This window comes from Thalia democratica, chromosome 5 (assembly GCF_965202585.1).
Source record: "Thalia democratica chromosome 5, ktThaDemo2.hap1.1, whole genome shotgun sequence".
Classification (NCBI taxonomy): Eukaryota; Metazoa; Chordata; class Thaliacea; order Salpida; family Salpidae; genus Thalia; species Thalia democratica.
The window spans coordinates 55772858-55789966 of NC_139169.1; the positions used below are offsets into that span (position 1 = coordinate 55772858).

Genomic DNA, 17109 nt, shown 5'->3' on the forward strand with positions numbered 1-17109 from the left:
AATTGTGTAGTATGGTGAAAAGTTAAATATTCTGAATTTTTAAAACGATTTCAAATTTATGTATTTCAAAAAAAAAATATTTTTTAAACTTACAGACATATTATAAAATCATTTTATGATATTTTTTAAATTGTATCATTAAAATACTTATGTAATGATTTTTTATGTAGCATTTAAACAAACTAGGGCAATAAAATCCTTCTTGACACAAATCAACAGGGGCAGTTAAATTCTTCACGTCACAGTAAAAACCAGCTAAACATTTTTGGCAAGCATCCGAACTTTGGGCTCCAGTTTCATTGTTAAATGTACCTTTTTCACATGGCCACTGTTCTCCGTATTCAGTACTTTTAGGACAATAAAATCCTAAAAAAAATTTTATCCACAGTGATATAATTTTTATCTTATGGAACAAAAAAATATGTTTTTAAAAAATTTTGTGCTATAAGTAAACTTTTACTCTTGATTGTTTACTTACAGTAGTTTCCTGATAACAACGATTACATAATTAGATGGTTTTTTATGATGCTGAATTTATAAACTATTGGTATGAAATTATATTTTTAAGATTTTTTAACTTTTTTTTATTTTAAATGATAAAACAACATTTTAAGTGAGTAAGCTTTCGAAATAAAAAGTCGCCAACGTTTTCAAACTTAGAATATAAAGCTCTTGAATCATAATGCTAATTACACAAGTGTAAAAGGACCTTTAGGGCACGGGTATTCAAGGTATGAAATTGTGTTAGCCAAACAATAATACCCTGCTTCACAATCATCGCAAGTAGATCTCCTTGTTCGGTTGTTGTAAGTACCAGAGGGACAGGCCTGTAACAAAATCAAATTATTTTTCTTTGAATTAAAACAGCTTTCTTAGACTAATTTAGATTTTTTAAACTATCAATTTAAAACCTTTGGAAACTCGCTGCCTCGTTTGCAGAAAGAACCGGACGGGCAGACGTCTCCGACGCAAGGAAACGGAGATTCGCTAAAGTTGGAGCAGATCTCTTTGGTCGGGTTCGCCACGAACGAGCCCGTCTCGCAGTAGTACCCTTCCATGCACTTGTCTGCGGGGCGCTGGGCCGCCGTGACGTTGCAGAAGTGGCCGCCGTCGCAAGGAGTGCACTGAGTGACGTTGGAAAGCCCGGTTTTGTTTGAGTAGGAGCCGCGCGGACACGACTGCAAGTCTTGACCTGTTCCGTTTTTTTTTAATTTTTATAAACACAGTTTAAATATAATTTAATAGAGTTAACATAGTAGATTTAATGTAATAAATGTTGTTTACTTTATACTACACAAAATACTAGTTTTCATTGCTTGAAAGGTTATTTTATAGTCTAAAAACAAAATTTAATCAAATAAACATTTATTTCAAAAATTAAAACTAAAACAAACCGGTTCCCTCAGGACAGAAGTATCCGGCTTCGCAGGGTTTGAACAGAGTGCTCGCATCACCGGCAACCACTCGGCTTTTAACGCAGTATTTCCCCGGCGGGCAAGGCAGGCAGGAGGACGCTGTGGCGTAAAACCCGTCCCCACACGCCTGCGGGTCTGCCGACTGAGGCGGGCAGTAGAATCCCGTGGGACAAGCCACTTGAGTCGCAGTAGAGCTTCCAGCCGGACAGTAATACCCTGAATTTAAGTTTTATAAGTTAAAGGTGTTTTTAAGGTGATTTGAGCTAAAATTTAAAAATTGTTAAAATTTTAATTTATATGTACAACAAAAGTAACTTTAAAGTCAGCAAGTATGCTACAAAAAGAATAGAAAGTATGCATTATAAAAAGCATACTCTACTAAAAGTAAAAATACTTATTAAAAATTGTAGTTAAATTATTTTTATTAAATGATAACCAACACTTTATCTAATTACTCAACAATATTTTTATTAACTAATACTACAAAATTATCAAAATTTACAATATTGTTACTAACCTTCCTCGCAAGGACCGGTATAGTTTGATAGTCCGGGTTTTTCGCAGTAGAAACCCGGCTTGCATTCGAGACATTCACTTTCGCTTTTCAGTCCTTCCGTTGGTGAGTATGTTGAAACTGGACAAGGAGTTTCGAAGGACGACTGTTGTTTGCAATACGCACCAGATGGGCAGATTATCTGATAAGAATAAATTTTTGGTGGTTTTATTAATTTATAGTAGTCTGTGCTAAAACAAAACCATCGATGTTTTTCAGTTTTTATAATCTTTAAAGATAACAAGGATATAATGTTTATAAAAATGACATTAATAAGATGTACAAAAAAAATCATGAAAATTAAGAAAAAAAATTTGCTTGGCTAACGTTGAAGTTTGAAAATGAAAAAGTTTATAGATTATAATTTAATTGAAACCTTAAGTTGTTAAAATTGTTAAACATAAAAAAAAAATCAAAAACTTTATTTCATATAATAATAATAGGAATGAGCGAAGGATCTTTGGAATTTTCTAGCTATCATTTTAATTGATACGGAATCTCGAATAATTTGTGCATTTAGTTTCAAGAGTTCTAGTTGTTTCCTTGAAAAAAAACGTAAAAAACAACTTTTTTTAGTTTTTTCTGACGAACTTAGTCTTCAACTAAAAATAGTTTTTTAATACTGCTAAACTAGTTGCAAAATCCCTTGATCAATATCTTTATTACTAACAACAATTTATAAGTTTGTTATTACTGCTTTAAAGATTTTTGAAATCACACTCAAGAACAAAGCATTAGCTACTGTAGAAATTAATCGAATTATTAGCTAGTCTTTTACTGTAGATAGAAACATGTTGATAAGTTTTAGCTTTATCTAATGGTACCAAAATATTTTTATAGTCTCGTAAACTTTGAGAAAGATTACAAACATATGTAACATTGTTGATTGATAGTTTACCGAGAAATAAACTTATTAAGAACTTGACAGCACTTAATGACCACCTACTAAACAATTTTCAATTTCATTTACTTTAAATATTATAACTTTAAACATAAAAACTTGCAAATTTAATAAACGCAACTAGTTATAAAAACTTTTTTTAATCACTTTATTTTTTTATTAAGTTATATTTTTAGGTATCTAACTAAGTTTTAACTTATCTAGAATTTAGAAAAAAAAACTTACTTGAAGTGGTTTTGATAAATTTTACAACACTGTAAAAGAGAAATAATTTTTTGTGTTTATTGTATTACGTAATGATTGCATTTTTTTTTGTTCCAAATCAAGTTAAAAACAAAATATTTTATAGAGTAACGCTACACTGTTTAGCTTTAAGTATATTACTTAGTTTACAGACTATATATTGTTAAGGTTATGAAACGTGCTCAATTTCTATAACTATTTAAGTACATACTATTAAGAGTTTTTGTAAAATACATAATTTGAAAAATATGAAATTATTCTGATTTTTATGCTTATTAAAAGCTGTATTTTTATTAGAACCAAATAAACAAGCTTTATTTTATTCATCGCATTTATATAATGTTCTATAGTTATAGTCTGAAAGACATTTCATTTAGTTGAATTATAAAGCTTCAAAAATAACCTAACATAACAAAAACAAACTTGTGTAGAAGAGTTTGATCCGGCAGGGCAGTAAAATCCCGCCTGACAAGGTCCGACAAAGGATGTGAGGGCGGTGTCGTTGCAGAAAAACCCGGCTGGACACAAGTCACACTCAGACGAGCTCGCCAGCTTCGGAGTAGAGCTGTGGCAGGTTTGAAGAATCAATTTAATACAATGCGTTTTACTTAAAACACTGTGGGTATTATTTTTTGAGCAAAGATTAATTTTGACGACTATAATTAAGAGTAAGAGTTTTAGTGTTACTCTTACTTTATTAAAGTATTTATTATATCATTAATAAATTTAAAGAGGAAATAAAAGCATCAACTGCAACGGTATTTACATTATTTAAAATTTAAAGTAATTTTTTTTAATCTCAAAATGAAGTTATATTAGTCACAACTTATATTTGTATGTTGTCTCTTCAGATATGTATGCAAAACAAAAACTCATAGTTAAAATATATACTAATTTCAAGTATTTAATATAGTGTTTGTTTTTAGTATTATTTATGTTTAAAATGTCATAAAGAAAGTATTGTTTATTAACACTTATTAGTACTAATCATATAAAATTGTTATCTAACGCTTTACAACAAACATAACCTTTTTTTGATAATATGTGAAATGTACTGATAATTATATTATCTTTTATAACATGTTTCATAATACTTCTGCTCATCGTCTCGTAGAAAAGGATGAATTACATAATTATTTATAAATATTAACATTATTAATCAGTTTTATCTATTTTTGTTTTCTACAATAAAAAAGCATTTCTAAATTAAAAATAAAAACTTTGAATTTTTTTTGATGGATACTTTTTGATGATATAAACTAATATTGACATATCCTGTTTTACTTATAAGTTAACATAACCAACCTAAAAGTTCCCGTTTTGCAAGGGTACGGTTCGATTGTCCCCTCTGGACAGTAATAACCTTTTGGACATTTATCAGCAATTCCTGGCTGCTCAGGAGTTGTTGAGTTGGATGACTTTCTAAAAAAAACATAAATGTTCCGCAATAATGATTTTTAGCACAAGTTTTATTTCAATATATAATTAGTATTATATCAAATTGAAAATTAAGTAGAAATATACGATACACAACCTGCAATAGTAGCGTTCTGAACAAAGTGTTACTGGGTATGTGAGACCAGGTTGGTCACAAGCGAAAGATGCCAAACACTCAGAGCATTTATCTTCAGAGACTACTCCTGTACGGTTATTGAAGGTACCTGAAAATTAAAAAATGTTTATTATTTTTTCAAGGCATAAAAATACCACTTTTGCGAACTTTACGTTAAGTTTACAAATTTTACCAAAAAAAATATGCAAATGCTTTCTTATTTTAGCGACTTGGTTCTAACTTTTTTACGAAGTTTAAGTAGTAAGTACATAAAAGCAATATCGTTTTTTAGATATAATTTTTCAGGTTTTTTTAACTATCTTTTAAAAATTACATACCAACGGGACATGGAAATTCTTCCGCGTAGCGAGTACCAACAGGGCAAAAGTAACCTTGAGGACACTCAAAAACACTATAATCGGTCACTGCGCCTAGCTTTGAATTGCAGTAAAAACCCTCCGGGCACTGGATGCAATCAGGCTGCCCAGGCTGGTCTTGGTACTGGCCTGAAGGACATATGTCGACGTACCCTGAACCCACGGGACACCTGTAACCGGGTGGGCACGGATTGGCAGAAGTTTCGTTCGATCCTGCCGGGCAATAGTGACCGGGCGCACAAACTTCGTCCGGTTTTATTAGACCGCTTTTCGTGCATGCCATGCCGGTAAGGCACTGTTGACAGTCCGTCACCCCTTTGTACTCTGTACCGTTTCCGAAAGTACCGGGAGGGCACGGAGCTGGAAGTTGTGTTCCTTCCTCGCAGTAACTTCCCATGGGGCACGGGTATCCTGTTGAGTCGTCGCCGGACGGTTGGCCCGTCGTCGCGTTCAAAAAACAAAAGAATCCCGGAAAGCATTTGTGAGTGAACGAGGTTGCGTTCGGCTGCGGGCAAAAGTAGCCGGTGGGGCATGATTCAGGCGACTTTGATCCTGTTTACAAAGCTATGTATTTAAATAAACTATTTAGAGCTGTTATATTAAATTTAAAACATTTTGATTAAAAGTTCAAATTAATACAGTATTAACTAAACATTTTGAAATAAAACTAATTCATATTTTTTATAAATTTTTTAAAAAAGTCTTTTTGTTTTTAATTCTTTAAGTATGCAGCAAGAAAAAATAGAATTACGTTATTATTTCACAAAATCTTAGTTAAATACAAGAAATATAACTTTTACTTATCACAAAAAAGAGCTTATAAAAAATAGTTTTACGTAACAAGTTTAGTTTTAACACATCATATTATTAAGATAAACTAGAATATGACAATTAATTAAAAAACCTAAGATACTGAACAAATTTTCTAGTAGTTAAAGTTAATAAGTAAAAGTAAAGGACTGTAATATCAAATATGAGCGTACAAAAAAAAACGTTTCGTAACCTTCAGGACAGTAATATCCGGCAGGACAGACACTGCCAAAGCTATCGTCCACAGGTGTAGACGTGCTGCTGCCTTTTCCGCAGTAATGACCCGCTGAGCAGTTAATATTAGGAGCGCTTAAGCCAGCTATCGTGCATGCCATGCCTTCATCGCAATCCAAGCATTGTCTTTTCAAATACAATCCAGTTGAAGGACTGTAGGTTCCTGCTGGACATTTGTACTGTTCCCCGTAACTCGTACGATTCGGACACCAATGCCCGGGTGGGCAGACGTATGCTGAATAATCAGATGTACCTTGAGGGCAGTAAAAACCTCTTTCGCAATCTTTGCAAAACGAAGAACCTTGACTGCTTGCGTAGGTTCCCGGGTCGCATTGTTGTGGTACTATTGAGCCTTCGAAGCAGTAATGCCCCTTCGGACAAATACCCCCTAATCCGAGAGTATTAGCCGTGCAATTTCCAATTGTATCAGGAAGCGTTACATTGCCTGGCTTTTGACGGTCAACCCCACTTGTGCAGTAAAACCCTAAAAATTGAGTTATACAAAAACTTATCGAACTATCATCAAAACAAGAAACTGAGTAAAATGAGGTATAATCAAACCTGCAGCACATTTACTGGTAGGTTGCGTGTTGTTAATTCCCTCACAGTAGTAACCTGGATCGCACTCTTGGCATTGGGTTTCTTTGGATAATCCTGTTTCATTGCCATAGGTCCCAGCAGGACACGGTTTCCACCAGGTAGAGTTTTTACCTTTAAAGTACTTTGATTGACTTATACTCAACTTAATTAGTATTTTTAATAATGTGTAAGTATTCCATTTTGAAACTTTCTTTTGTGAATAACAGTACGCCTGTAAATAAATAAAATGTCTGAAAATTTTCTAGTTATTTTCATTCAGGTTCACATTAAAGGGGTGTTTACTTAGAAGTTAGTGAAAAAATTACCTGTCGCAATAGGACAATAAAACCCTTTCGGACACAGCTGTAAGTTTTCTGTGGAGTTTGAAAGAGTAACCGGTAGACAGTAAAATCCAGGAGGACAGTCTTCACAAACTTCGCTGCCTATAAAATTAATTCAATTGTTCAAATTCTAGTTGTATTGAGCTTTATACTTTTAAGTCCAAGATGTCATTTTTAAGTATCTGAAAGTTTTGTTAAAAAAAAAAACCTGTCGAGTTCGTGAAAGTTCCAGGCGAACATTCTTTGTAGATTTCGCTACCAACAGGGCAATGAAAACCTTTAGGGCAAGGGTTATCCTTAGTGTTATTCTGTCCTGATAAACAGTAAAAACCAGCTTCACATTTGTCAGTAACTTCTGTCTGACCTGATCTAGGGCAGTAGAATCCCGCTGAAAATAGTTTTATACATTTTTCAACTATTTAACGTATAATTAAATAAAATATTCTTAATTTGCTTTGATATACTAAAACACTACAATGATGTATAAAGTTTTAAAAACTTTGTTTTACACAAGTTAATTCATTTTTCTAACTTACATATTTTATTTCAATTTCATATCTAAGCAACTTGCAAATTATTGTTGGTTAAACGTAGTTTTTAAAACTTCAGGACACTTCTTCTTCTGACATTTATACTTTAATCTTGGTATTTAAGCATCAATAAAATTTCTAAAGTTAGTAACCTAAACAAAGTGAACATTCCTGAGGACTGGTTAGTCCTTCCCTATCGCTCCAAGTACCCGGAGAGCACATTTCTGGCACATTTGTTCCTAACGGACAGTAAAAACCTTTCGGGCACTTATTAGATGGACTTGAAGTTCCATTTGGACAATAATATCCTAATATTTAGAAGTATTTTTTTACAATGTTAAATGTTATTTTAATGTACCTATACTATATTTCGGGATTACAAGACGTTAAAAACTTTGGTTTTACAAAATATTTCTCATTTGAAAGCTTGATTTTATACAGTTTAAACAACATAAGCTAAGTTGAAATTGACCTTCTTCACACGGATAACCGTCAACAGTCATGTTTCGGTCGGGACAAAAAGAGCCAGTGGAGCAAGGGCGGCACCAACTTTCATCTTTACCTCTGCTGTCGGGATTGTAAGTGCCTGGCTCGCAAGGTGTCGGGTCGACAGTCCCTCGTTTGCAAAAGAACCCTGAAAATATTTTTGATAAAACTACATGACAGTGTAAACATAGGAAACTAAAATATAAAAGAGAATAAATGAGCTTGGATTTCTGAATTTTTGAAACAACTATTTTATTAATTGATAAGTATTTTTGCTTATACTTTGTATTTTTTAACTGTTTTCTAACATGTTTAAATGTTAACAAAGTTTAGTATTTTTCAACAGTTAACTTATCACTGACTATTAGTTTTTTTTTAGTACCGACATAAACTTGATAAAAGCTTTATATTTTTAAAAAAACTAAACCTGGTGGGCATGGACCAAAGTTGCCGTCCAAATCATCAACCGGGTTTGACGAGTTTGATGAAAGTTTACAAAAATAACCTTTCTCACAAACATCTTCAGGTTCTTCTAAACCTGGTTTATCGCAAAACCTGAAACAATATTTTTTTAATTTTAAGAATAACAATGTTTTGTTAGTTTACTAGTTACAAACAAAATTATTTACAAAAAAGCAGTTGATTTGTTTCAAAATTGAAAGTTACTTAATAGAAAATCTAGTTTATGTTTTACTATTTATTTTTGATAAACTTATATTCCACTAGCTTATAATATTAAAAGGAAACTGGTTTATCAATTTGAGTAAGTTATAAAACATTATAGGATTAAAACTAGTTTTACATTGATGGTGAGCAGGGTAGGCAGAAGCTCTGGTCAGTTGCACCCGTTACATTATTGAAAGTCCCCGTTGGACATTGGTACTGGTGAGCAGACTCGGTACCCGGTGGGCAGTAATGACCTCTTGGACAACGTGATGTCTCATTGTAAGTGATCACTGGCTCGATGTTGTTGTCACAATAAAACCCTTCGGGGCACTAAATATACATATAGTTTTTAAAAGTATTTTTTTAAAAAGCTAGTTTTTTTTATATTCTAGCTAGGTAATTAAGTTTTACTAAACTTAATTGTCTTTTTTTACATTTAAAAAACGTAGATTAAGTTACAGTAATTAAATTTAACAACTTTTTCTGTAAAACAGAGTTGTATTGTAGTTTTGATTAAATTTTCAAAATTTTTACAATAAAACTGTATTACGTTAGCATGTGTGTAGTGTAGTTACGTAACAGAATAGTTAAACTCTGCTTATATTACTAAAGTTATGCTAAAACTGAAGTAAACACTAAATAAGACTATTCAGCTTACTATTTTTTTAAATGACGGTGATTTTCAAACGAGTTGTTGTTTCTAAAAAGGGGTAATATAATGTTATTTACTAACATGCAGAAACATTAACTTGCATTAGTCTTAGCTTTCACAGCTTACTTCTTTGAATTTAAGTAATTAGGTATAGCGGAAAAACAAGTGGTTCTTTTAGTTTTAAAAAAGAAGTAAGTGGCCACAACTATATGTAAAACCCATTTAAGGTTCTAAAGTAGAATTTTAAATAGTTTACGTGGAAAATTGTTAAAATGAAAATAAAACAACCTCTTTACAGTCTGGCTGTTCTTCTAAGTCTTGATAATATCCAGAAGCACATCTTGTTGGCTGGGAAGACCCTTCCACACAAAAATGTCCCTTTGGACATTTGTAAAGGCTGGGTGTTGAAGTTGTAATGTTTTGACCTGGAATTCCAGGGCAGTAAAACCCAGGACTGCACAGATCTGTGTGTATATCTTTTTAAAACTGTTTGTATTCTTTTTTGAGTTTCTTATTGTAAAAAGAGAATTTAATCCAGTTTTTAACAAAATAAATAAAAACTGTATAAAAACAAAAGATCTTTGAAAGTAAAATTTTCAGAAGTCAAAAAACAATAATAAAGTTGTAGTATCTGATTGTACTTTTATATTCTTTTGTATCAATAAATAAAGTTTTCTATTTACAAATACTACATAGCCAATGTACAAAAATAAATGAGAAAACCAACAAACCAGTCGGCTCGGGAAGTCCAGCACCTTGACAAAAGTACCGAGGTGAACACTCTATACATTCACTAGAACTAGTTGCTTTTGTGTAATTCAGGAACTTTCCACCTTTGCATTCTATTGGAAATGGTGAAGCTTGCGGACAAAAGTTTCCCATTGGGCATTCGTTTCCTATTTGATACCAGAATAAAGTTATTGGTTAAGAAACTTTCAAATTGTAAGTGTTTTATTTTATAATTTAACCAGTAGTTATTACGGCCATAATCAGCATAATTCAGATGTTTCGCGCCATCAATATTTATTAATGAACTTTACCGCAAGATCAACAACAACAGCATCCGAGACAACCTACGACCGGTTTTGTCATAATTAGGACTCATCAGGCAGGCATAGTAGCGAGAAACCGCTGTTGAGATCTAACCAAGCGGGCTTAATATTTCATTAATTCGTACTTCAGCCCGCTTGGTTAGATCTCATCAGCGGTTTTCAATTGACTATGCCTGTCTGATGAGTCCTAATTAGGACGAAACCGGTCGTAGGTTGTCTCGGATGCTGTTGTTGTTGATCTTGCAGTTTTATAATTTACTAATAGCAAACATACAAAAGCATTTTACATTAGCGTTTTTTTGTAAGTTTAACTTTATAAAACTAAAATTAATTAAAACTTTAAAGTACGGTTATGATAAGTATTTATTGCTTAAAGAAAAGTTTAAAAAAATAACTTTAAACAGTATCTAGGTTTCTAAGAAAAAAATAATAAGAAATGGAACCTGTATCAAACCTGTTAAACCATCTAATGGGTCAGGTACAGTAGCACCAGCAATGCAGTAAAATCCTTCTTTGCAAGGGTATGAAGTGTAGTCGAAAAGCTGTTCAGTTGGACAATAGTATCTGTAGTCAGAGTATAAAACTAACTTTATTTTAAAAGCCTGAAAAGATTTTTAGTATACTAAAACTACTTTAATTTCAAAAAATTATTAATGAAATAAAGATGGTGTTTAATTTTTTAAGAATCACTTACTCAATTGGTTATTAAAACATTTTTACTTAGCTTAATTTTTATGCATGCTCGCAATGTACAAGAATTTAAGTTAAACAAAAATATTTTTACTTTTAATAATTTGAAAATACTTTGCAAAGATAAGCTTCTTTTTATACCAATTTAAGAATAAAAAAGAATTAAAGTAAAATATATTTAACTACTATTTTGTTATATTCTGTAAACTGTTTACAACTTCAATTCATAAATTTATGTATTGATACTTTTAAAACACTGCTTACTGTTTAATTTACTTAGAAAAACTAAAAGTAAATTAATTTGAATTTATAACAATCATGCAAGTACCCGGGTTCGCAAGTTTTTGGGTAAGCAGATCCTTTAACACAGTAGCTGCCTTCCGGACACGGATTTTCAAAACCAGTTATTGAGTTTGACGAACAGTAGTACCCTTCGTGACAAAGTGCTGTAGGATTGGGTAAACCATCAGTTTCACAATAGCTTCCGCCTGTTTACAAGTTTTAATACTTTTTTTAGAAAAAGTTATTCATTTTTGTATATGTTTTTATTCTAGATACTATCAAACGAATTTCGATACTTGAACTAAAATTTGTTATATTAGAGTTTAGTATATTATGAATTTACCTTATATAAAAAAAGAATTAAATTTTAATTTTATCTATACATAACCTTTTACAAACTTACCAGAACATGGTTTACAGTGTGATATTGAAAACCTGCCAGTCTCGTTATTAAAAGTTCCAGCAGGACATAACTCTCCTTGAGTGTTGTTGGTTCCTACTAGACAGTAAGAACCACTGGGACATTCGTTAGCTGTATAGTTGCTTGTACCTTCTGGACAAAAGTATCCTAAAACAAAGTAAGGATTTTCTATAATTTATAGTTTACTTGTTTCGAAAGTAATAGTATACAGCATTGTTTAATCTAATTTACTAAGAAGCTTAATTAAAAATTAAAAAAAACTCAGGAGTATAGTTTTGTTGAAAATGGTAATTAGATAAAAAAATACCGGCAAAAAATAACTTTTTTATATCATCCTACCACCTAATTTTTTTTTAATATTTAAATTTAAATAAAAAAACTGATATAGTATTTTTTGACTTTTGAATTTTATTAGTTACTTTATTGTGCACTTTATTTACAAGTTGAACAGATCGCTTTTACTGCATTTTCCTAGTAAACAAAAAAATGTTTTACAGTTACATCAAAAATGTGTCGGAGAGTAAAATTCATCATTTTTAAAGCTTAAGATGCTATGCAAAACTACATTATACTTTTTATAGAGTAGCTTAATGAATTATATTTTAAGAATAAAAAATGTTCTTTTAGTTTTTCACTAATTAAAACATCAGAAAATAACAAAAACTTTATAGATTATATTTCTAAACGAATTTTCAATATTAAAGAAAAGATATTTTTTTAATAGTCTTTTCAAACTTTTCACTTCAAAGTTCAAACTAATACTATGTGTTATCAGAATGATCACTTCAAATGTATACCATAAGAACTAGAAAATTTTTAAAGCAGAGGTATACCTTTCGGGCACTCGTCACAGCTCGATTGTCCCTCAAAAGCCGCGTAAGTCCCAGCAGTGCACGGCTCTGGAAAGGAAGAGCCTCTCTCACAAAAGTTTCCTGCGGGGCACCTACCACCGAGACCAAGTTGCTTCCCATCGTAACACCAAGACGAGTCAAGGGTCGAGTTGCTTCCTGAACCATCGGGTTGCGGCCTGTCAACACCAAAACTGCAGTAGAAACCTTCATCGCACAAGTCTAAGAAAACATTTTTATTTTTATTATAAATATACATAATAATATCTGAATTTCAGGCAATTAAGTTGATTTTAAATTAAAAAATTATTAGATAAAGTGTTAAACTTTCTTAACTAATTAACCTGTTACATTTGTTGAACCTTCTTTTTCGCAGTAAAAACCTGCTAGGCACGGCTGGCATTGGCTTATGTTTTTCAATCCTGGTTGGTTTGAAAATGTTCCTCTCGGACATTTTTGGGGAAATTTGCTTTCTTCGGGGCAGTAGTATCCGGCTGGGCACTCAGACACATTTGACTTCGAACAGTAAAAACTAGGAGGACAAGGTTCACAAGAAGGTGAAAGAGTGACATTCGTCTAAGATGGATATGAATTAATTGAATTAATATATTGAGTTCATTAGTTTTACATCGTTTATAGATTATTAAGTTCTTTAAATAACTATCAAGTCGTAAATGTCTAAAACTTACAGTCAGAAGTTTTACTGCTTATACTTTTTTATTAAGTAATTAATTACACAAAATTTCTTAACTTCTTTAAAACAAAAATTTTTAAATCAACTGGTAAAAGCAGAAAAATAAGTAAGCTAAACAAGTAATTTGAATTCTTGTATTGCGTGTTTTATAATTTTTTTATTAATTTTCTTCATGTTTTGAACTTTAGTTTAAAATTAACTAAGCTTGTAAATTTAGTTAAGGGAATACAAGTTCTTAAAATACGTTTTTTCATGGAGAATGTTGTTCATAGTTCAAACTCTATAAAAAAAAACTTTCCTTTTAAAACTTATGCTTCTAATACTTTAACTCACATAAAAACCATCATCACAAGGCAACGGTTCTGGCGAGTCTCCAGGGCAATAAAATCCAACCGGACAACCAGTGACTACTGAGTTTGGTTTCGTTGAACCTATCGGACAAAAGTAACCAGGAGTGCAAGTAGCTGCTGGCTCGGGTAGACCAGGAACATCACAGTACATTCCACCTAAGCACTTTGCACACAAGCTTTCATCTGTTACCTCGGTTGCGTTGGAGTATGTTCCTAAAAATATTTAATTATTTAAAAATAGTAGTATAGTTTTGAATGTTTCATTAAAAACATTTAATAAATGTTTTTGTTTATTTAAAGTTTTACTCACCAACAGGACATGGTGTAGGTTGACTTGAGTTAGACGGGCAATAATGACCAGCAGTGCAGCTAATCTCTTCTGAAGAAGTTGAGTTGCCTGGACAATAATACCCGGGATCGCACACACTCGTTGGTGAAGTTAAATTGTTACTTGCGCAATAAGAGCCTTTGAAAATGTTTTTATTGCTAAAGTTCTACAATTTAGTGGTTTAGTTTTATTTAAAAGTTATTTAAGGCTACAAGCTTTAAGACTAACTAACTTTTTTTAATAATGTTTTTATTTAGAACTAATCATAATTTAAGAGTACTTTTGCGTAAACGTAAAACAAAAGCAACCTGGTGTACATTCCAAGCATTCTTCAACACTGTTCCGTTTCTCGTAAGGACTAAATGTCCCGGGTGGGCACGGTTTTGGATTTGTTGTCATTCTGGGGCAATAAAAACCCGCAGGACAGGGCCCTGCAAGATCTCCTTGGGTCGGAGTTGAAGTTTTTGCTCCAAACTTACAAAAGTATCTGTAATTTTGTTTTAGTATGAATTTTTTCATCAAATCACAACAATTTCTACTATAGATTTTCTTATGTCTAAAAAATGTTTTGTCTATAAACTCACTTATTTGAAAAAAAAATTACCTTAACTATTTATTTGAAATATTTTTGATAGTACTTATTTAGCTACAATAGTGCTGCACATCAATATAAAATAACAAACAAACCCAGAAGAGCACTCGAGTAAAGGTGCAGAAGTGTTGTAGTTAGGGCAGTAATAACCTCCCAAGCAACTAACACACTCATCTAGCGACTTCGCACCAGTTCTGTTGTTGAAGGATCCAGGTGGACAAGGGTTTTCTCTTTCAAAGACTGTTCCATTCGGACAATAAAATCCTAAAATATAATGTGTTTTAAAATCTTTATTGTCTTAAATGAAAGTTAGCTAAAAAATAGAATTTTTACTTTTTTCTATTTTATATATTTACTATACTAATAACATTTAAAATAATATTCCTTATCTACTTTTCAAAAGTTATAAAAAACTATTAAGTAAAAGAAATAAGTTAAAATATAAAGTCGAGACTGATTTTTTTAAATGAAACTCCACTTTTAAACATTGCAACTATTTAATATCATTTGTTGTGGAAAACAAACTTAGAGATATTTATACAATTTCATCATTATGCTGTACTAATTCAAGTTTTTATAAAGTATAATTTTGTCTAGTTGAATAAACTTATTACTGAAATACGTTAATACTTTTGTATTTAATTCTAAATGTTGAGCTTTGAATTTTCCAACTCTAGTTAGATATGTTTTTTTTTTTTTTCTTTACTTATTTTCGTTTCATATGTTTATTAATGGTCGTAAAAAAATTTGAATTGTGCTTGTTTCATTTATAATAAAATGGATTATAATATATTTTGCCAAATAAAAAAGCAATCAACATATTATTAGCTACAGAACTAAACAAAGAAGTTTTAAATATTTTACAACTGTTCAAGTAATAATGCTAAACTTCATAAAATACGACCTTACTTAATTGCGCAGTATAATAATTATAAGATGTGATTTCCAAAACAACTCAATCAAAATAAATTTTTCATGTAGTTTTATAACTCCATAATAAGTCTGACAACTAATGAGTTAAAGACTGTACACGCAAAAATGTTTTGCTTTTTAGTAGAAAGCGTTGTGCGCTAATTAAATTGATAAATCTCTGATATTTTATTAATTGTGTAGTGTGTTCCAATTAATTTTGATTGTGCGTCTAAAATCTAAATACATACTTTAATAAATCAGTATAAGTTGTCTACACTCAAAATTTCAATTCTGTAACTTAAAATATATATGTAACCTCAATAAAAATAAACATTTAAATTTATGTTTTTAACAATTAGGGTAGATTAAATCATATTCAAACGACATAACTTAGTACTTTATTTATAATTTCAAGTTTTTAAAAGGTAACCAAATAATTTAAATAATAATTACTTAAATTTTGACGGCTAAAACGTTATTGTTATATAAACAAGACTAACCTGTTGTCTTTTTTAACAAGAAAGTGCTATTAATTCCTAAAAATATAGTATCTAAAAAGATTTAACACAGTTGCTTCAGATCAAGATGAAAAAATCCTGAATTTTATAAATCGAATTCTTAATTAAAACTGATTTAAAAATACATAACAAATGGGTTAAAAGTTTATTATTTACTCAATAAACTCAAAAAGATCCTGAAAAAATGATAAATTGCGAAAGCAAAACGTTTATGAAAATAACATTTGCAAAATATTTTTTTAGTGAAGATGAAAATTCTTATTAAGAGCATCTTTAAATCGAATTTCCTGACTTTTCCTTACTTTGTTTTCGAAAAACCCTAGTTTTTCTCAACTTTTCCTGACTTTTGTCTTTGTTTTTCGTATCCTGATTATTCTAACTTTGTGGAAACCCTGTTTTTAAGGTAGCTTAAAACAAACTAATTTTTTAATCAGAGAAGTATTGTGGTTATAAAACAGTCATCTAAAAATCTCTTACCTTTAGGACATACACTTTCGTTGAAACTTGTTACAACGTTTGTTGTTGCATCACAATAAAAGCCGGCCGGGCAAACTTCACAGTAATCACGACCTTCTTGATCCTGATAAGTTCCGTTGTCACATCTTTCAGGAAACTTTGAACCAGCGATACAGAAGTAGCCTTTGTGTTTAAAAGCAGCTTGAAAAATTTCTTAGTAATATAAAAATTTTAATCATTGTTTACCTTTAGGACACATGTATTCAGGTGGACTAGAAACAGACTGCCCGCCAGGACAATAAAATCCTGGATCGCACAACTTAGTTGGCGTTACCAACCCTTTTTCATCGCAGTAATATCCTGCAGTACAATCAAGACAGTCTTTTTCTGATTTTCCGTTTGTTGAGTCACTGTAAGTTCCTAGATCACATTGTTTCGGCTCTACCGTTCCTTCTGGGCAATAATGACCTTTTGGGCAAGGACCGCCTGAATTTTAGTTATATTGTAAATTTTATGATAGTTTAGTTTTTATAATTCTTGTATAAGTATTTTGAAGTTTGTTATTTAAAACCCTTAATGGTTAATAGTTTAAGAACTTTTTTTTAATTATCATAACATGATACATTA

At 31.2% G+C, this 17109-nt stretch overlaps 1 protein-coding gene across 1 annotated transcript in view; it reads right to left on the bottom strand.

Moving 5' to 3' along the window:
* The window catches only part of LOC145836646 (uncharacterized), a 67605-nt gene that overhangs the window by 29634 nt on the left and 20862 nt on the right, over positions 1-17109 (bottom strand). Inside the window, exons 33-62 of the mRNA XM_082944432.1 lie at positions 16729-16968; positions 16504-16665; positions 14692-14860; positions 14313-14491; positions 13987-14142; positions 13660-13889; positions 12977-13208; positions 12618-12854; positions 11767-11931; positions 11410-11569; positions 10846-10955; positions 10071-10235; positions 9628-9803; positions 8824-9017; positions 8449-8576; positions 8008-8169; positions 7688-7843; positions 7214-7393; positions 6991-7107; positions 6647-6796; positions 6045-6569; positions 5003-5593; positions 4647-4773; positions 4418-4534; positions 3536-3677; positions 1933-2110; positions 1395-1631; positions 912-1192; positions 710-827; positions 184-366 (exon numbers count right to left, since the gene is read on the bottom strand). Of these exons, the coding sequence (XP_082800558.1) occupies positions 184-366; positions 710-827; positions 912-1192; positions 1395-1631; positions 1933-2110; positions 3536-3677; positions 4418-4534; positions 4647-4773; positions 5003-5593; positions 6045-6569; positions 6647-6796; positions 6991-7107; positions 7214-7393; positions 7688-7843; positions 8008-8169; positions 8449-8576; positions 8824-9017; positions 9628-9803; positions 10071-10235; positions 10846-10955; positions 11410-11569; positions 11767-11931; positions 12618-12854; positions 12977-13208; positions 13660-13889; positions 13987-14142; positions 14313-14491; positions 14692-14860; positions 16504-16665; positions 16729-16968 (5967 nt within the window). The remainder of the gene's footprint in view (positions 1-183; positions 367-709; positions 828-911; positions 1193-1394; positions 1632-1932; positions 2111-3535; positions 3678-4417; positions 4535-4646; positions 4774-5002; positions 5594-6044; positions 6570-6646; positions 6797-6990; positions 7108-7213; positions 7394-7687; positions 7844-8007; positions 8170-8448; positions 8577-8823; positions 9018-9627; positions 9804-10070; positions 10236-10845; positions 10956-11409; positions 11570-11766; positions 11932-12617; positions 12855-12976; positions 13209-13659; positions 13890-13986; positions 14143-14312; positions 14492-14691; positions 14861-16503; positions 16666-16728; positions 16969-17109) is intronic.